At 31.6% G+C, this 22,391-nt stretch overlaps 1 protein-coding gene across 1 annotated transcript; it reads right to left on the bottom strand.

Moving 5' to 3' along the window:
• Positions 1 to 3,266: 3,266 nt before the first annotated feature.
• Positions 3,267 to 7,262, bottom strand: LOC109006864. Its single transcript, XM_018966904.2, has 2 exons — positions 6,673 to 7,262; positions 3,267 to 6,525 (listed from the first exon to the last, which is right to left on the bottom strand). The coding sequence occupies exon 2, from the start codon at positions 6,359 to 6,361 to the stop codon at positions 3,512 to 3,514; it is 2,850 nt and encodes a 949-aa protein (XP_018822449.1). The 5' UTR covers positions 6,362 to 6,525; positions 6,673 to 7,262; the 3' UTR covers positions 3,267 to 3,511.
• Positions 7,263 to 22,391: the final 15,129 nt, after the last annotated feature.

Below are 22,391 nucleotides of genomic sequence, written 5' to 3'. Positions count from 1 at the left end.
AAAATAAATTTTTTTATGCAACCGGTTACGCGGGGATTTCCCCAACCGGTTGCAAGCAGAGTTTTTCATAAATAAAACCTTGATTTTTCTTAATATCGTTAAAATATTATAAGTAATTATATATACAACCATGAAATGTATAAACGCCACGTAATCGTTTTTAAAAAAAGTAGAATCTACTATTAAAAAATTAATTTTTTACAAGTGAGTCTCATGTTTTATTTATTTTTTTCAAAATGATTACGCGTCGGTTGTATAATTCACGGTTTCAAATATCTTTTTCAAACATTATTATTTAAAATCTTATTTAAGATGAAATTCTAAAATATATTTTTTTTAGAAAAAAAAAAGGAAGGTTGTATACTGCCATTAATGGATGACAATGTTATGTGGCAAATCAAATCCTGATATGGCAATAAGTTTATGAAAAATCATTTATCATCCATTATTTATCATCGAATTATTTAATTCCATACAAATAGGAGCAAACCATAAAAATTGGTTTAGGAAGAAAAGTTATAGATTTCTCTTTTGGAGGCGGATAATTAATTTTTTCAATAAATCTACATTGTATAGAAAAAAAATCTTTTAGAGTTAAACTTTAATAAGATATTCATATTTTGGGAGGCTTCAGCCTACCTGAAAAGGTTTAGATAGCAAGTTGAAATGGGATGAAATTATATAAAAGTTGAAAATTAAATAAAATATTATTAAAATATTATTTTTATTTTAAAATTTAAAAAGAAATTGAGTTATTTATTATATTTTATGTGAGAATTTTAAAAAGTTCTGATGATTAAATAAGATAAAATAAATTAAAAAATTTCTTGTATCCAAACAACTCTTAAGCAATCACAAAGATATCTTGGTCATTAGTTGCAATTCATCAACAATATCTTTCAACATCTTTGGATGGAACTGTTTCCTCTTATTTTCTTGCAAAAAGATAAATTATACGTTGACTTGGCAATGGCAATATCAATGAAAAGTTGACTTATGAATTCAACTCAAAATAAAATTAACTGACACTTCAGCATGTAAAATCATTTTTGTAAGATTAATGTGTAGATAAAGTAATCATCAAAGTCAAAGTTTTCGAAAAGCTTATGATGAAAACCCGAAGTGATGTAGCCGGATTTAGATCTGGATTCTATCTTGATAGCATTGAACTACTTTAAAAAGTCAGATTAATGCAAATACAAAAACGATAAGAAAATTAATTTTCTTCTATATACAAATGTGAAATGTGTAAACACTGCGTAATCACTTTTAAAAAAATAAGATCAATTATTAAAAAATTAATTTTTTCATGTAAATCTAATATTTTATTCACATTTTTAAAGCGATTACATGACGATTGCATAATACAAGATTGCAAATATTTTTTTTTCATTAAAAAATAATATTCTAACAATATTTTATTTAACTCATCTCAAATCATCTCAATCTCATCTCACTATTCAAACAAGTCCTTAATATCGTGTTATATTCGAGTTTTAGAGGGATTTTTACAGAAGAAAATCACCTCTTCGCTGCAAATAGCATGTTGAAGATCCGCTTAAATTCAATCCGAAGTTGAGAGTTCGAACAAAAATTTGAGAAAAGCAACAAGATTGCGTGAATACGTGGGTGTCACAATCATATAGATCTTTAAAAAAAATGGGTTGACATAAACTTCAAGGATTTGACTTGTGTTGGAACTAAGATCTGTTGGAGGAAGAACATCTAAGTTCCATCTTGTTAAGGGATACATATCCCCCATCCAATATGTCTAATTCTAGCCAGAATTGAGTCTAAGCCAACTTAAATACACAAAATTCTCAGCGAGAGTACCCAAAAAGTTGTATTTCTTGAAGTGTTATTTTCTACAAAAACAGACAAGTTCAGTAAGCCAAGGAAAAGAAACAGACAAGAAGTTCATTAAGCCAAGGAAAAGATAAAAAGACAAGAAGCTCATTTGTTAGCTATTGTATTTTACGTGTTTGGTAAGAGATAAAAGCATAACAAAGGCAGTGGTAACGATAGATAGGCAATGTAAAACAACCCTTGTGTTTTTGTCCATCTTTGAAGTAAATTAGCCAAGTTCCCTTGGAAGCCAGAACCAGTCTCCTTTGCTGAGATTCAAACCCCACTTTGTCCCTTCTATATTTCTTAAGAGATCAGTCTAGTTGGCTGTGTGCTGTATCTAAAAGGGAATCTTACTAGCTTATGATCCATATGTCAACGGTATTTTCTTTCCAAATTTCAAGGAACTTGAATGGGTTTCTCTTTGCTCTAGTCCACATGTCTGATTTAACATGAAAAATAATAATCAAGAGAGACTTGGTGCTAATATTCATGGCCACAAAAACTCGAATATTATTATGACCAGTTCAATAATAACCTATTTTCTTATAGTTATGGTAGCTACAATGGGCTGGTGTAGAAAAAGCCACCAAATCCAGGTTAAAGCCATGGGAGTGTCAGTACCAAAAGACACCTCCATATTTTTGACATTCCATGAAAAAGACGAGAGATGCGAGTTTGACAAAGAATCAATAAACTTGAACACAACATAATCAAGACAAAAGCCATTACAAAAGGAGAGGGATTCTAAATTTGTTTGTAGGTTAAGGAGTAGTCATTGATTGGAAAGAGATAGATCGATGAAAGTATAGACAAGTCGAACCACCTGCCTAACTCGAAAATAACACATGATCTGACAAAATTGGAGTCACAAAGACGAACCATTCTCTAACTACTTGTTTCTGTATGGACCACGACCAACCAGCCAAACCTACCCATTTGCAGATGAATGCACTTGTTCTGTTCCCAGATGGAATATTTCGAAAGCTACTCATTCGACAAAAGCATTTAATCTGCCCTATGCTAGACTACGGGAGCAAAATTCTACAAGATTTCACAGTAGTGGTCAAGCTAATATCAACTCAATGCATTACCGGATTGACCAAATCAACAAAAATGTAGCAAGCTGGAAAAAGGGACAAGATAGCATACATAGAACATTCTATTTATTTCTTCTAAAAAAAATTGGCACACGGGAAAAAGATAAAACAGAATAGAACATGATATTTGAGTTTCTTCTCCAAGATATAGTTGTATCTAACAAATATTGCACATATTGGAAGCTGTTTACAGACCAATGTCAGTTCTCTTTCAAATTCCACATTACTTCCTGCGCTCAGATGATTTTTGAGCAAACTCTACTTAATCGTTGCAAAAAAAAAAAAATAATAATAATACATTGATAGATATAACAAGAAGAATGAAAAAATTCGTCATCTCACTAAGCAAAAGCTTTTATGAAGCAATTTTAAAATAAAAAATAAAAATAAAAATAAAAAGGACCAAACAAAACATACCTTCACAACCTATCCTCTTTGGTTCAACATCTCCTATTTCCCTCTCAGATTTCAGCTCAGAAAGTTCAAGCTCCAGCATGTTCTCTCCTGCATAGCTAAAGGCACTGGTGGGGAAAATAAAACTAAAACATGGATACAAGCTCCCAGTCCTAAGTTTCTGGACTTTCTGGGACTGGAGATAATTCACCACCTTCAGCAAATGACGGATTAAGAAACTTGGCCACAAAAGCCCACATCTTATAAACATCTTCAAAGTTTGTTAGAAAACTGAGAGATGCAGTAACAACCTCAACTCTGAAGAACACATTTTTACCATCTTGGCAGCCATTAGCCATTGGTTTGCACAAGTCTGTATCCTCAAGGTCTAATCCACAAGGCTGTTTTGGATTGTCCACTCTTCGAACGTGACTAAGGATACCAATGCCAATAGAAATTCCATTTTTCTCGGCCAACTTCTGGACAATTTCTGGGTGAACAAGCCCTCTTCCACTGCTCTCCCTCACATTGAAAGCTACAGCCGCACCCCTTTCATATTTAATCTTAGGGCCATATATTTGCACAAGAGGCTCTCCTTTTCCTTCATCTGAGCCAGGTAACCGAAGTTGAAGTAATGAGGTAACAAGCCAATTGATTAGATACCGTAGCCTGAGGGTAGTTTTATTCAAACCCAGCATATTAACATGGTCAAGATGCCGACAAATTATCTCGGGCTCCCTCCTTCCCCACTCTTGCTCATCACCATATTCTCCATCGCTGACAGAATCATCATCAACAAGGGTAGGCCCAGATACTTCTCCAGACTCAAACAAGTGGCTCAGACCTTCTTTGTGGTTGTCTTCTATGCTAAAAGACACCCTATGGCCCATGCTTGCACCCCGGTCCTCATCTTCCAGACAAAATAATCTACCGCCAGCAAATCGGTCCCCTTCCCTCCTTCCAAGCAGTCTATACTCTCCTTCTGTCTCTCTTCTTATTGCACTGTCTTTCACTTCTTGACATATTTTGGAGGTTGAGGATTTCTCACGATTATCATGCCAATTGCTGGAGTTCTGGTTCTTCAATCTGGATCCATTTGCAATAGATCTCAACTTAGTATCACTCTGAACCAGATCTTCTCTAATTTCAGGCTCTTGGATCTCAACTGGCCGAGACTCTGCATAAAATTCACTACTTTGAGAGGCATCTGCTTCAGCAAACTGCTCTTCTTCAGGAATCTCCTTAATACGGTCAAGCTCCTGAGACATTGATAAAACAGCTGCATCAAAGGACAACATAGGATCCTCATGCAGTTTGAGGTTTACCTTCCTGTCATCATATATTGGGCTCTTTAATGTTTTTGAAGTTGGTTTTGGAGAGATTTGCTTGTTGCTTCTTGTGCCAGAAAACCATGATGGCGGCAAGGGTGACCCTGCTTTCTGTTTTGTCAATTGGCCAGAACCATCAGAGCTGAATGGACTCTGACCCAAATCAATCCAGTATGAATAGTTCGACGATTCATCCTCACTGAAAACTGGACTTTTCATAACCTCGCCAACTGAAATGCTCTCAGCCTCCTCAAAAATGGTGCTAGCCCCATCCCTGTCTGAGCTGTTATCTTGTTCTATCTCTGTCTCAAAGACATCCCTTACCTGGTTGGAAGTGAATACACCTGAAAAGGCAGGCATCTGTGGCCCCCCATGTGTCTCAGGTATTGATTCTTCATTGCCATTTAATGCATCATTTTCAATTCCGGCCAAAACATCAAGGCCATCCACAGAATCACTAAGGTAATGAGGAAAAACCGGGAGAATCCTCACCATTCCTGACCCAGTATGCCCGGATGGGTTTTGCAGGCTTCCCATCACAGATTTTTTTATGAGAAGGCATCCAAATCCAGTTGGGTCAGAGCCAAATACCCTGTAGAACGAGGTGATAATAAAATCTGGCCGGAAGAGGGACAACCCAAGAGAATCCATGTCCTTAGGACCCAATGAACCAGCATCAAGCAATACATGCCAATTGTTTTGCTGAGCAAGTGCCATCCACTGGTAGGAATACTTGGCCCCAGTTACCCTTGACTGTACAGGAAATACAAAAAGCCCAGCTGCAGAATCCTTCTTCCTCCTCTTCTTATTTGCAATTTTTTTCCTAAGCTCCCTGGAGCTGAGTTTCATGGAAGGCCACTTAAACCAAGCACTTGAAACCTTGGCACCTTTCTCCTTGGCACTCTGAGCCATCCAATTCACGGACTGGCTCTCATGATCAAACATGGTCAACAACTTCTTGTTTGTTTGGAAAGGGTAAGACTCAGCAAGCAACTTAAACGCACAACCTCTACTAACAGTAAAAACAAGTCCATATTCATTTTCAGGGATGTTCAAATAATCCATAATCCTACACTTAATATCGTCTTCTACGGTACCTTTCTCGGCACCTCCATAAAGGGCATGGTTGCTCAGATTCGCAGTTATCTCTGACAAAGTAAATGCCGATGACTCCCAATATTGTTGAGTTTGAAGGTAAGATAAGAGGCCAAAGCCACAATAATCAAGGCATACCTTTGCGGAAGATTCTGTTAAGTGGCCATACTCGTTCAACCTCAACTGGTCAATCTTTTCCGTGGATTGAAACTTGGGGTACGCTGTAAGGAACTTGTTGAAGGCATCCCGGAAGCTAGGAAGGAGCTCCACTGAGCTAAAGCTTCGCTCCGCCGCGAGAGCCGTGGCACGCAAGAATTCTTTCTGGGCATGGAGGCGAGCAAGGGATCTAGAGCGCCCGAGACCACCGCCTGCTTGGTTGGAAGGCTCCGAGGAATCAATATCTTGGGATTTCGAAAGGGAACCGGCCTCAGATGCTTCCTCAAGAGCCTCTCTGAGCTTATTCTCCTGCAATTGCCGAAGAATCGACGAGGGGTTTCGCTTCCTTTCTCCCGTCAAACCAGGACCTTCCCTCCTCCTGCTCTTCTTGTCCATGATTATGGCGGCACAGTGGGTTATAGGCTTCCATAGTGACATATGCATGCCTATCTACCTCTCTTCCCACAGCCAATCTCTCGACCTTGAACGCAAAGCAAATGGGATTTCTGTTTTCTTTTCAAAATGAAATCGTTTGCCGCAGAAGTTCAGTCTCAGTCGCATACATTTCAAACTTTAGGTCTACCGCTGAGGTGCCTTTACTTTATCACCTTTCATACATTCAAAGCAACAAAAAAAAATCAATGAACATTTCTTTAAGACCCAGAACTTTAGTGAGAGATCAACGACGCTTGGTCTTAAAGAAGAGGAAAAAAAAAAGTGAAAAGAAAAAAAAGCGTCATATATTAGAAGCAGACCTTTAATGGCGATCAGAGAAATTCGGAAATTCCAGCTTTAGCATCCCTCATGGGCAGGCTCCCTCCATTCAAATTCAATACCAACGTTACGGAATATCCATTAAAATAAACAAACAAAAATATCCTCCACAAAAGTTAATGAGCCTAGAATCCAAATTTTATAACTAAAAGATTGGATTTTTACGAGAGAAAGATCTCACAAATTCCTAAAACACATTTTCATTAAATTCTTTGGACAGAATCCAAAAAAACAAAATGAAAGTAAGAAAATTCTAAAATCCAGGAAGACCCAGACTTGAACCCAAAGACAGAAACTGAGCCGGAGAAGAACCACGAAGCAGCAAAAATTGCTTCAACAACTCCTCCCCTACTATTTAGTACAACCACACCAACTACTTTTCCCCTCTCTCTCTCTCCTCGTCTAAGACTTCTAGCAGCGGCGCATAATAAAGGCAGATCCTTTACAACCCATCAGTGTTCGCATTTACTCTCATACCAAATACAAACATGTCCGCATTGAATGCCCTCTGTTTCACACATTTCCCCACCATTATTACACTCCGCCACCTCTCTCTCTCTCTAATTTCCAGTTCAGTCCCTTCCGTGGCCCCACTTGGTTTAGGCTATGGAAAGACCGTGCTTTGGTTTGACCCATTACTTTACAGATGAGTGCAAGCAGCAGAAAGTGGAAGTCTACGTGGGACTATGCTCTTCCATAAAGATGCATAATGTCGGAGAAAAAAAGCATTTTGAGCTACTTTGACCTTATTCCCTGCGCTACATATTCTGTTAAGGATCTTTGTTCATGAAGATAAGTATGGTTTACTTCTTTGATTACTGGTGTTTTAGGACAGAAAACAAAACAAAACAAAATAAAAAGGTCGTTTGTTCTATGGACCATGGAGGAAGAGACCCACCCATCTACCCTCCACCAGAAGTTGAAAACGGAATTCAAATTAAAAAAAAAAGAAAAACGGAAATGAAAAAGATAACAAAGCATTAAAATGTTAGAACGCATTTCCTCATAGTTGTAACTTGAAATTTTGATCGACCACAAAATATTCATTATTTTTACAGATGAGATGATAGATATTAAAGTTAGAAAGTTAAATAAAATATTATTAGAATATTTTTTTTTAATATTTTTTTTATTTTAAAATTTTAAAAAAATTAAATTGTTTATTTTATTTTGTGTGAGAATTTAAAAAAATTGTAATGATTAAATTAGATGAGATGAGTTGAGATGAATTGTGAAAACAAATTAAATTTTTTCTTGAAAAATTTTGACCAAATTGTTGTATGTTTCGAAATTTTGACACTAAAATATGATTTAGATAGTGAGTTGAGATGAAAGTTAAATAAAATATTGTTAAAATATTATTTATTAATATTATTATTGTTTTGTGAATTGAAAAAAGTTAAATTTTTTATTATATTTTATATAAAAATTTGAATAAATTATAATAATAAAATGAGATTTTCACTATATAAACAGTGTCTTAAGATCTTAATTTATAATTTTGGAACATTTGTACCCAAATTTTACTCTGTCAACGTCTACCATCTCTAAATAAATAGAGCAGTGCTAGCATGAGACGGGTCTCGATAAGGGTAAAATAAAATATTTTTTTATTTTTTTATACTTTTAAACATTTTCTTTAAAATAAAAATTTATAACATCATTAAAAATTACTTTAATTAATAAGTAAACAAAAATATTAAAGACCCAATCGAGATTCAACTATAGTTGAGAGTAGCATTTTTCAAATAAATATAGTTCTTTCACTTGTAAGTCAAAGCCATTTACATGACAAGTTTTTATTTATAAAAAAAAAATTGATTATTAAAATTTTTAAAATCTATCGTTAATAAAAAAAAATTTAGAAAAATTTAAAATAATTTAATGAAATAAATGGGGAGCCTCTCCATTTGTCGGACGATCCGTTAATAATTTTAATTTATCGTTTTTAATTTTTTAATTTTAATTTTTAATCCTTTTCATATTTTTAATTTTTATTATACATGAATTTTTTTTTTAGTCTTTTTGACTTTTGATCCGATCCGACCCTCTTATTAGAATTTATTATATATTGTATTATTATTTTGTACGGTCGCTGCACTATATTTACTTATCGACTTAAATTAAATTTTCTCCAATTTCGTAGAAATTCCATAAACCCGATTCCACTTATTATTTACTTTTTCTTTCAATGTTCCTAACGGTTTTTTATCGGTACGTGAAAATTGAAAATTAAGCAGCGGTTTGGATTTAAAAACCACCTCAATTCATCTCATTTTATCATTATAATTTTTTAAATTTTTACATAAAATATAATAAACAATTCAATTTTTTTAAATCTCAAAACAATTTTTTCAAATTCTCACACTAAATATAATAAATAATTTAACTTTTATTCAATTATTCACAAACCATCTCAATCCATCTCAACTCATCTCTAAATCCAATCCTCTATTGTCTCAAAATCTTTTTGCATAATTAGCAAGAAATTCCCAACGGCTAATAGCATATGCATCAATTATAATCATGGTCAATACCCACAAGAGGGCACGTCTAATATGAACTTGTTTCGATTCTCATATGATTATCATATCTTTTGATTTTATATTACTAGCATTAATATCATTATGATGTTATTATTGCTAATGTTACATGATTAACAATTGCATAAACCTTTTATTCCTCTAATTCCCATATTATTAATTGCATATTATTTAACCATTTGATAATGACTAGAATGACTATTCTATTTGTCAATAATATATAGTTGGAAGCACAAAGTGAAATATTCCTGTATTCTTCTATAATATGAGTAAATAAATTATTATTTGAGTGGTTCTACCGCTACCGCTCTCAGCTCCTGCTGGGAGTTACCGTTAGTTATATTATATATATATATATATATATATTTTGCTTTTTCTTACATGTATTTTTTAATACTTTTTAATATTTTTAAAAAAATAAAAAAAATAAAAAAGTCACAAGATTATTAAAAAATATTTTTTTAACCATTAAGTAAAAAAATTAAAAATAAAAATAAAAAATCACAACAATAACTCCAAACTGTAAGAATAAATGGTAATAGTAGTATTTTTCTTATTATTTTTGTTGGTTCAATCTAACCCAATTATTATAATTCACATTTGTTTTTTTTAAATGTCATAATTAGCCCATCTTAGCATTATTTTATATGGCCGAAATTGTTATCCAATTCCACAAAGTCCTTGAGAATAGTGATACTCCGATGATCTTGAGAAAAATTGAATACTCCAAAAAAGGAATGGGTTCGACCTAAAAGAAAAATGAAAAATATTATTTACAGTTTTATAATGTGTAAATCTCGCATATTCTTTTTAAAAAAGTGAATAAATTCGAAACCTACATAAAAAAGTTATTATTTTAATAGCAAACTCTAAAATTTTTTAAATGAAATGCTCTAGGCTTACACATACTAAAATTGTATCTAACATTGCTTTTTTTTTTTTGGGTATAATCATTATCATAGCTAAATCAATTTTTTTTTCATCCCTTAATCTATAAATATGCATCATATATACAACACTATCATCTAATGGTTTTTGAAAACAAATTATTCTAAGCTCATATGTATTAACCTTGGTTCTCTCAATAAACTTTGCACTATCAAATTAATATGAATTTTATAATTTGCAATCTAAATTACTAACTTCATGGATCCACGAACTTGAGTTGAACACTACTATCACTTAAATTAACTTCAAAGAACTTCTTTAGGGCTAGTTAATATGGGAATACAAGTGTTCTTAGCTATTATCAATATTTACTTTCTAAATATCACTTAAACACAAAATATTTTTTCATTTCAAACCTTCAACATTTTCATATAATCATTACAACATTTCCAAACTCATAAACAAAATACAAAAAATAATACAACTTTTTTAAATTTTAAAACAAAAAGAATATCAAATAATTTTTTAACTTTATAATATTTTTATTCAATTTTTTTTTTCTCTTATTTTCTAGAACTCAATAAAACATTATAACTTAAATCATTTCACTATTATTTACAAATATTATGAGATATTCGAAGTGTCCAAACAAACCATTAATGCATTAATTATATCTTTTGCACCATTTTATGGTCAATGGCCGATGTATTGTGTCCAATCTAAAATTTAAATTAAATTACATTTTACACTCCAAGCTCCTACCATCGTTACAATGTGCATTTCAAAAGGCAATTGTGTGAAATGTTCATTAACACTAGGGAAAGTTCAATCGAAGTGACAAGCCGAATCTTGATAAACACGTTGCATGTTGTAAGTCACAACTTCTAATCCTCACTTGCATAGTGAGGTGAGGCTTGGAACCATCCTATCTAGCATAGTCTATTCATAGCTTGTCACCTTCTATCCAAGTAGACAAGTCTTAAAAGATAGTTCACATTACAATTTTCTTTTCATTGTAAATTGAGTGTATTTTTACAAAATAATATTATTTTTATAAATTATTTTATAAAACAAATACACTTCGTTTAAAACAGGATTATGTAAAGAGTTGTCAAAATGGATGTACGTGCATCATTTTCCTTCTTTATTATATTGTTGAAACCATCATAACATATGTCAAGCATTCAAAATCCCACTTCCACAATAAAATTAATGATAATTTGAAAGATACAATGCATAGTTTTTCCATTAAATCTCATTTGGATAGTGAAAGTGTTTCATCTCATCTCATTTCAACTCATTTTATCATTACAATTTTTATAAATTCTCATATAAAATATAATAAATAATTTATTTTTTTCAAATTTCAAAATAATAATAATAATAATAATAATATTCTAACTATATTTTATTCAACTTTTAACTTTATCTAGAATCATCTTATCTCATATCACTATTCGAACGGAGCCATAAAAATAGTTGTACAGAGAGTACATTACAACTTTAAAACTTTTTTGTTTTTTTACTAAAGAAATAAAATTATGATATCTTAATAAAATAGTTCAAACACAAAACCAACAGCACAAATACACACGTAATTAAGTAGGAAAATGATAAACTTGCCATTCTTTTACATCTCACTTTCAAATTGAGACTATTCTTGAAAAATTAAAATTATTTTTAATAAAATGACACAATTATATTAGTTGGTTATGAAATAAGTGGTCAAATAGTTATAAAAGAGTAATTAAGTATTCACTGACAAAAAACAACTACATAAAAAAAAAAGTATTAAATAACAAAATAGTTTGTGTGATTTCATCATTTGACGGATTGATTATTCCCTGACTATTAACTTTCAACTTCTAATTCATATACTCTCAATTTCGATTCTTATATTACACATCTATAGACTAGTGAATAGGAAAGGAAAATTATAGGGGCAATTTTTATATTGAAAAATGATATTTGTAAATGTGAAGTATGCATATTGTGCAGATATCGCGTACCTACTTTAAAAAAAATGAATAAATTTGATATTCATGTAAAAAAAATTATTTTTTTAATAATAATTATCATTATTTTTTTAAAAATATACTATAAAGTTATACTGCACACTTTAAGACTATATATAATATTATCCTTTTAAATTTACTACAAAAGATTTTACTTATTAATATTCATTTTTGGTAACTTATGGTGGCACTCGGGTTCGTTTGTTTTTGGAGAAGAGATGAGATGAAATTAAAGTTAAAAAATTGAATAAAATATTATTAGAATATATTTTTTAATATTATTTTTATTTTAAGATTTGAAAAAATTGAATTATTTATTTTATTTTATATTAAAAATTAAAAAAATTATAATAATTATATGAGATGAAATTAGATATTTTGAAAACAAACTAAGCCAAAGGCCGTCTTGTCCTTTGAGTAGGCCGCAGAGCTGGTGCTTGTTCAGCTATGGCTTTCCTTGGCTCTGCACACATTCATCAGTAAGCAGCAGAAACTAGAAAGTAATAAGCTTTCATTTATTAATTTTGGCCATTTCTTTTAAGCGAAGCTTCCGCCAAATTTGTCATTGATTTTAATTGTAATTCGATGGGACCATTTTGGCAACCATACGGTCCATACTCTTCTTCCAATAGGTAACTGTATTTAATCTAAAAATAAATCATAAAAAATTATATACGTACAACTATTTTCACAGTTCTTTATACAATCATCCATGTTTTAAATAAGAGATATTTTTATAAAATAATTTATAAAAGTAACAACGTTTTTTAAAATATAAATTTATAAAAAATTATTAAAAGAATTGTACATATATATCATTACTCAAAGTTTATTTATTGATTCCAAATATATTATTGATGTATTTATAAATACTATGTCCTATGATTCTATACACATATATTGATTAGGGTTTATGCATGCGTTGAAATTTTCCGTACATATTTTCAACCACAATAAAATTGTGATTAGGTTAAAATTACAAATGCTCTCACACAAAGTAACGTACACTTTTCTTCTTCTTTTTTCTCTCACTAGCAAACATGTATCATGTCTTCCCACATGTTATTACAAAACTGCTCATTGCTATTAACTTACGGTTGGCTCTATCGCTATTGTTGGGGCTCCCGCTAGTTTATTTTGAATTTTTTTTATATGTATTTTTTTAATATTTTTTTAAAAATTATAAAATTTACAACGACATTAAAAAATAATTTCTTAATTATTATATAAAAAATAAAAATAAAAATAAAAATAAAAAATTCCAGCAAAAACACTGCATTTTTCTTAACCTAATATGTAATGAATCAAGAAAGAAAAAACAGTGATTTTTCAGAGATGGAGGTAAACGTGATTACTCCATGGCGATTGTATTTTTTAAGATATTAAGATTTGACCTCAAAATTCTTGATGTTAATGTGTAAAATCACAATTATTTTGTGCTTCCATATCAAAGTGTTTTGGATCCACATAGATGAAATGGCTTGAAATAAAGATGCTCGATAGTTTTGTCAGTTTGCATGCGGTGGCCTGTACGATTCTAGCGGTGCCCGTCTCCAAAACAATAAATTTTTAAGTAATGATACACGCATAATATTTTTACGATTCTTTACATAATCAAATTTTTTAAAATAAAAATATTTATATAAAATGAGATTAATTTTATAAGTTATTTTATAAAAACGTCACTATCTTAAAATATATATAGATGTATAAATAATTATAAAAATAGTTACGTGACTATCATTTGTCGATTTTTTTGCTTTTTAGGTTTGTAAAAAGCCTTCTTGTTTTTTCAATTTCAATTTTTAATTTTTTACTATTTTTTTTTTTTCATTTAGATTTTTTGAATTTACATATTCTCATCGTTTTCTCTGTATTACTATTAATTAACTAGGATGTGCGTCAACCAAATAAATTTCGATATGTGATATAAAAATAGAGTAATTTTACATATAATCGTGAAGTGCGTAAACTCTGCGTAATCGCTTTAACAAATAATAGGATCCACTATTAAAAAATTAATTTTTTTCATGTAAGTACTATGTTTATTTAATTTTTTTAAAATGATTACGCGGCGGTTAGACAATTCACAGTTACAAATATAATTTCTCATAACAATATCATATCATTATAATATTAAAGATGATATGAGAACAATTTAAAAAACCAAAATTATTAAAAAAATAATAAAAAAATATAAAAATTAAGAAAAGAATAATGCTACTCTTCCCGCTACAGGCTCCAGCTGAGATTTTTATATTTTTTTTACTTAATGATTAAGGAAATGTTTGTTAATGATATTGTGATTTTTTTAAATATTTAAAAGTGTTAAAAAATACATGTAAAAAAAAGCAAAAAAAAGCATAGATAAAATGTACTACCGGGAGCCTCCAGCGGTGGCTGTAGTGTTGAGTTCTATATGGAGCCTAGTTTGTGAGCAGAAAAATCGAGAAATATAAAGTTTATTTAATTGTCGCTCAACTTAGCGCTCAAGCGAAACTTAACCCGTGAGTTTGCTAAAGGTGCGCTCAACAGTGGGTTCGAGCGAAATTCAACTCGTGAGTTTGCTTGAGCTATGCTCGACACACCACTCGAGCTAATATTGATTGGTTGTTTGCTTGAGGCATGCTCGAGCGAAAGACCCAGTTTTTGCCAAATTAGGATTTTCAGTGCCGTTTCTATATATATGTCATATTTTGACTTATTGTGTACGATTTTTCAGCATATTATCAAAGTGAACAATAGTCAAGTGAGTGCAGCTTGTGCGAGAGAGAGCAAAAGCTCTAGAGAGAGTGGGTTGAGATTGAGTTATTGTAATCTTCTTTAGTTAATAAGATTTTTGCAATTCTGTGGATGTAGACAAGTTGTCGAACCACGCAAATTGTGTGTGTGTTTGTTTGATCGTGTGCTTTTTTACTTTGGTTGCCATCATTAGGGTGTGTGTGTGTGTTTTACATAACAATTGGTATCAAAAGCCAATGTCGAATCTGAAGGAAAATGATGGTTGGAGATAAAGTGAAAAAACCCGAGATTAAGAAGTTCGACGGTACTAATTTTGGATATTGGAAGATACAGATCGAGAACTATATCTATGGAAAGAGGCTCCATCTTCACTGTTGGGAAAGAAGCAGGAGAGCATAGATGATGCTGAGTAGATCCTGTTAGATCAATAGGTTCTGGGGATTGTTCAGCTGACCTTGTCCAGAACAGTGGCACACAATGTCAGTAAGGAGAGAACCACAGCGGATATCATGATGACATTGTCAGGTATGTATGAAAAGCCGTCGGCGAATAATAAAGTGCATATGATGAAGAAAATTTTCAATTTTAAGATGTCAAAAAGTATGTCTGTGCCCCAACACTTAAATGAATTCAATACGATCACAAATCAACTATCTTCTGTAGAGATTGAGTTTGATGATGAGATTAGAGTGTCGATTATGTTGTCATCGCTACCAAATAATTGGGATGAAGATAGTTGTGAGTAGTTCAGCTAGAAAGATGAAGCTGAATTACGACGATGTACGTGACATGATCCTTGCTGAAGAGGTACATAGAAGAGACTCGGGTGAGTTCTCGAGTTCGAGATCGGTCTTAAATATTGACAATTAGGGCAAATGACATTACAGGTAAAGCTCCAAGAACAGGGAAAAGAGTAAGACGAGATATGGGCAGCAGATCACGTGCTGGAGTTGTGGCAAGCAGAGCCACATCAAGAGAAACAAAAGGAATTAAGAAAGTGCTGAGGATGATGCTGTGAATGTAGTGATTGAAGAAATAAATGATGCCCAACTCTTACAGTGTATAGTTCGATTGATGATTGTGTGTTGGATTCAGGAGTTTCATTTCATAACACCTCACATCGAGAGATCATGCAAAACTATATTGCAGGTAATCTTGGGAAGATGTATGCGGGTAGTGGAGAGGCACTGGATGTAGTGGGAGTGAGTGATGTGCGCATTACATTTCCAAACAGAGGCGTGTGGACTTTACAGCAAGTCAGACATATTGCAAATCTGAAGAAAAATTTGATCTCTGTGGGACAGTTTGATGACAGTGGTTATGTAGTAGAGTTCCCTGGAGGAGCTTGGAAGATCACTAAGAGTGTGCTAGTCTTAGTGCATGGTAAGAAATCTAACTCTTTGTATTTAACATTAGGATCCAGTGATTTGCAAGAAAATACAAGAGTGTAAAAATGTAAGCTTGATCGTGCAAAACATATGAGAAAGTCAAATGGAGTCAGCTTTGTCGTTCTTTATGTAAGCTTGGGGAAGTTGGCTGAGGTTGCGAAAATCTGTTCGAGACCAAATACTCTTAGTGCAGTGTGAGAGTTGTGAATCGTCTAGTAGATGTGCTGACTATAAGCGATGTACATAAGAGACTGAAGTCAGGCTCGACTTCAGTGATTCTTCTAGCTTGACAGGAGCTGTGAGCTACAGAGGTGGTAGGACTTGACTGGAAACAGTGGATGACATGTGGAGAACTAGTCTCTAAGTGAGAGATTATTGGGTTGTATGTGGAGCCTGGCTTGTGAGCAGGAAAATCGAGAAACAAAGAGTTCGCTCAACTGTCGCTCGACTTAGTGCTCGAATGAAGCTCAACCCGTGAGTTCACACGAGTCTCGCGTGATAATGAGCTTGAGCAAGACATAAACCCTAGTATTCATTCGAGCTGCGCTTGACACACCGCTCGAGCCAATATTGATTGGTTGTTTGCTCAAGGCGTGCTCGACATGCCACTTGAGCGAAGGACCTAGTTTTTGCCAGATTAGGATTTCCAGTGTTGTTTATATATTTATATATATATATATATGTCACATTTTGATTTATTGTGTACGATTTTTAGCATATTATCATAGTGAACAATAGTCAAGTGAGTGCATCTTGTGTGAGAGAGCAAAAGCTCTAGAGAGAGTGAGTCGAAATTGAGTGATTGCAATCTCCTTTCGTTGATAAGATTTCTACAGATTTGTGAACGTAAGCAAATTATTGAATCACATAAATTATGTGTCATGTATTTGTTTGATTGTGTGCTTGTTTACTTTGATTATCATCATTGGTGTGTATTTTACACAACATGTAGAGCCACCCTTTTTTTTAATATCTACTTCTCGCAGCCCAACTGCATCTTTCAAACAAAAATCATTTGTTTTGGAAGTGTCACATTGTTAAAAATAATATAAATAACTTATATATAACTTGTGAGAATAAAAAAAAAACTTAAAATACTAATAAACAAATTAAAGAATTATTAAAAGTTTACAAAACTCAATTATAATTTTTTTTAGAAAATCAATAACAAGCACGTTTTACTAATTTCTTAATGTACATGCTTGGCACATGGCCAAGGCCAATATGTTATATTATTCAATAGTTTTAAAAAAGATAAACTCTATTAGGGACATTAATTTTTTAACACGACGGATAGAATAATATGTTTAGAGTTGAGTATAATTTGAATCAAGTCAATTTAACACAATTTCAATTTATCCCCTTTTTAATTGGATCAATTTGATATCACATTGAGTAACTCGTGAGATGAGATGAGATAAGATAAAATAAGTTAAGAGTCCCTCTCAATTCGAACCGAGCTTAGTGATGCATGAATAAAATCTTAGTAAGTACTGTTTGGTCCTAACTGTTAATGAAATTAAATGACAAAAGTATTTCTTGTGATAATTGAGTGAGTTTCAAAGATTCATAATTATTGAAAAGTGAGAACCTCTAAATTTAGAATAATCTTTTGACTTTTCTATATTAAGAAATATTAGACAAAAAAATGCTCCTAATTCAAAATCTCCAAGAATATCGAAACTCTAAAAAAATCATAGGTTAGGGTCAAAGTTCACCCTACTCCGTATCAACTCCATTGATAAGGACTTTAAGAGTAAATATTCTTTGTTTGCTTTTTGGTTTTTGTAGAATTTCGAGTTTTATATTTTGTTGATTTTCTAAAGTTGATATGATTTCTTATTTTATGTTTTTAAAAATGTTTTCCAATTTTTTTTAATTATTTTTTATTTTCTCAAACTTATTACTTTATTTTATTTTAAAACTCTTTATCTATTTTACTTTTTCCTTTTAATTTTTTTACTGTTTAGACTATGTATTTTAAAAATCTTTTTAATGCTAACAGTACGAATATGCCACGTGTCATTTTCTAATTAAAGAAATTTTATATCTCAGTCATTATTTATTTTCTCATTCTATATTTATAATTATTTTTTTTATAAAATATGTATGTATTTTTTATAAGATGTGAAATGTAAAATAATAAATAATGATTGATGAAAAGAATTTTTCTTCAATTTGATCATGACGTGGTTGTGAGGGAGGAATCAATTTGAAACTTGATTATAATAACTATAGGTGCTTGTTTTAATTTTCTTAAAACCAGAAATACCAATTTTAAAAAGGAAAAAAAATAAAATAAAAACACCATAGACCTAATAAATAATTATCTCGTACTTTATATTGTACAAATCATGCTAGATTTTACAAAATTATATCCGTTTTTATATTAATTCTCCCTCATTAAATAAATTTTTAAAAAAATATTCCATTACTTATATGCCTCCAAAAGAAGAAAGGTGGATCTGCAAACTGTTTGTCAATGGCAGGTGGGGTTTAAAATCCCACTGTTGGTAATTGAGTATAGTCTCTTTTGATTCAAGTGGTTGGGTCTTTCATTGATTAAAAATATTTAAAAAAAAAAGAAAAAGAAAAAAAAAAGTGGTCATGTCTTGCTTTGTTTGGTGCTTTTCCTTCTTTTATTGGATCACTTTTCCTCAGATGTCAATTCCATTCAAATTCTATCCTTAAATGCTCATCAATATCTTGTTGAATGAGGCAATCAAGTGGGGTTACCACCAAACCCTTCAAAAACATTATATATTTGGTTTTACTTGCGTGAGACAGCTAGAGCCGTGCAAGTGCTCGTGGCTGATGTCTTTTTCCTCTTCTTCTTTTGTGTCAATTATTCTCTTAGTCCTGCCCTATCAAAGGGGAGGGCCATTGGCTATCCAAGTATATCCACTGATTTCTAGTATTTTAGTACTTTTATAGCGAGTAATATTAAATATAATCGTGACGTACATAAATATCGTGTAATCGTTTTGAAAAAGAGTGGAGGATTATTATTAAAAATTTAATTTTTTTTATCTAGTTCTTGTAGTTATTATTATTTTTAAAAAAATTGCACGGAACTTACGTATTTTACGACTATAAATATAATTTCTCTTTTATAATATAGATGACATGATACTCTTATCCTATCTTAAAATATTAGGTTATAATGTTATTTTTATTTATGTTAGTTGGGCACATAACATAATATGATCAGACGTCTAATATTTGTGAGTAATGTTAGATACAGTTTTAGAGTTTACAAATCTTGTACATTTATTTTGAAAAAAAAAAAGTAAGGTCTACAATTAAAAACATGATTTTTCATGTGGATTTCAAATTTATCCATTTTTTTCCAAATAAGTGCATGACGTGAGATTTGCATATCCTAAAATTGTAAATATTATTTCTCGATAGTATTTAGTAGTAAACTTGATTGAAAAAAGAGATTTATGTACATAATACGATTGACAATCAGAGGATTATGATAGACACTGCTTCCATATCATGATCGTATTATAATGTGTCAGTGGGCCTTACACGGACGCGATCCTAGACTTATCCAGGCACAGGCTCTTCGAAATTCAAAGGAAATGCTTGGGCTTATGCTTGGAACTTGTCCCGTTTCTAATCCATGGCTTTGACTCCCAACTAGTTGTGGGCTTGTTTTCACGTTGTCTCACATATTCAAGTGTTTCAATTCACACGAGCTCTCTTACAAATAGATATGTTTCTTGTTATAGAATCTATTGTAGTTATAAAAAAAAAAAACTGATTAGAGTCATAAATGAATTATACAAAAGTAATTCAATAAACTGACGTAATTTCATTTCATCTGTTAAATCTAGTTTACAATAAAAGTAACTTTATAATCTGATGAGTCATAACAAGATACGTCAGTTTGTGGAATTACTTTGTATAATCCCTTTATGGTTAGAATATTTTCTGTTAGATTAATGGTAACGAAATGGTCATTCATTAATATTATGGTACCAAATATTAAACTATGTTCCAAAGATTAAACTATGGCCAACTTATGGGCCTACATCAATCTATTGTAAAGAGAATATTAATGAATGAACGTTGTAATTTATAGGGAAGTTTTAACTCTAAAAATGTAACCCTAATGTTCTTTCCACTTGATTTTGTAATCACAATCAACATGTATTTATGATCCAGGAAATTTAACATGATCAAAACTTAACTTTCATATTTATTTTTTGAACCATTCCTCACCTTGACCCAACACCTAAATCATTTTTTTGTCTCCAAAATGCACTCCAACTTTAGCATACAATTACATATACCATTCATCTATAGAGCTCAATCATGTTTTAAGCTAATTAATTCATCTAAGTCCAAAAATTAATTATACAACCATTTCTCACTAATATATGTCCTTTTATGGTACCTCAAACTCCATAACATAAAGCCATGACATTTCTCTCTAAGATTTACTATAAACTTTACATTCATGCATGATCTTAAAGAAACATATATTACATATATAAACCCAGCCAACCTGAAATCATATTGTCATTTCATCTAAACTTTTGTCCTCATTTTACACTTATAAGATCATTTTCTTGAAGGATAGAGCATCTAAATATCATATATATTAACAACACTTTAAAATAAGTAAGAAAGCTTAATTGGTTTTGCAAGCTTGAAGCTCCTGTGACCTAAAATCGAAGGATAGTGTTGTGTATTGAGATAGGGGTTCAACCAGTGAAGGAAGAAGAAGAAACTAGAGGTGAAGAGAGAGAGAGAGAAGTTGTTTGATAAAAATGAAATAAAAACATTTCGAGTATTGGCAATGGCTAGGCCATTGCCAAATCCAAGTCCAAATGTTACATTTTTTTGAATTAAAATCCCTACATTGAACTAGCTAAAGGCATATTTCTTAATTTTGAGCTACAATAAATTTCTCCTCCTAACCATGTTTGGCGAAATACTGTTGAAGGATCAAAGAAATATTTTATTCTTCCGTCCCTTTTCCCTCGTATTTTTTCCTTTTGTTTCAGAAGGACATCACTCTTCTCTCCCTCTTTTCTCTGTTTTTTCTCTTCCTCAATTTTCTTCGATTGATTGTCTCTCTGTTCCTGGGTATGTCCCACCCTTCCCTTGTTCACACTTTTATCTGTTCTATTTTTATGTTTGTTAGGTATAGGAACTCTTTTGGTCTGTAAATTGGGTAGATGCCTGTTCATTGCATCTTCATGATTGTTTCTTTTGTTTTTGATATATATTTTTTGCGCATCCTAGTCTCCATACTATTGTTTTTTATTTCTATTTTTTGGTTTAATATTCAGAAATATTATGATCATTCATCAGGCTTGAATGAAATATAGTTAAGTTTAACTCATTGCTTTTCCATGATGCATGAAAAAAGTAAGGTTTAAGAGGGAGTTTAGTAGCAGCGTATATATTTCAGGTTGATTACCTTATTCAAAACAAGCCTTTAAAAAAATTATTTCTTGAACTCAAGCAGTTTTAATTTTCTTTTGGAACTAATGTAGTTTTAATTTTATTTCACCAAATGGAAAAAGAAGAAAGATTACAAATGAGCCTCTTCAGATTCATTCTTATAAAAAGTTTCTAGAAATATTACTAATCCCATCCTTGAATCTGCTTGTTACTTGAATTTTGCCCACCATTCCTTCGTGATGAATGGAAATATTACTAATCCCATCCATGATGCATGAAAAAACAAGTAAGGTTTAATCTGCTGCTGGTTACTTGAATTTGCAATTCTTTTTATAAAGGTAAATCGAATGAATTTAATAACCCCAGTTTATCTTCTTTGCGTACCAGATCAGAAATAAAATGTATTTGCTGTTCTTCTTTGCAAAATAGAACACTTGCATACTAGTTTATCTTCTTTGCATATCAAATCAGCAAAATAGAACAAGAAGTTTATTTCTTTACTATTTTTCTGCATATTTCTTTGCTGTTTTTCTACATATTTCTTTGCATACTAGATCAGCAAATGACTTTTAGTTATTTGTTGTTTTTCTGCATATTTGTGGACTATTTGTCTCCTGAAGATTTGTTAAAATTTTGAGGAATTTGTTAAAATCTAAAAACTGTGTTGGACGGCTATGATTATATATGGGAGCTTATTGCTTTT

This window comes from Juglans regia, chromosome 15 (assembly GCF_001411555.2).
Source record: "Juglans regia cultivar Chandler chromosome 15, Walnut 2.0, whole genome shotgun sequence".
NCBI classification, from domain to species: domain Eukaryota; kingdom Viridiplantae; phylum Streptophyta; class Magnoliopsida; order Fagales; family Juglandaceae; genus Juglans; species Juglans regia.
The sequence above is the reverse complement of the archived record's forward strand: the minus strand, read 5'-3'. Positions and strand labels throughout refer to the sequence as shown.

Coding starts and splice junctions, on each gene's coding strand:
- LOC109006864 (XM_018966904.2), bottom strand. CDS start 6,361: ATGCATATGTCACTATGGAAGCCTATAACCCACTGTGCCGCCATAATC.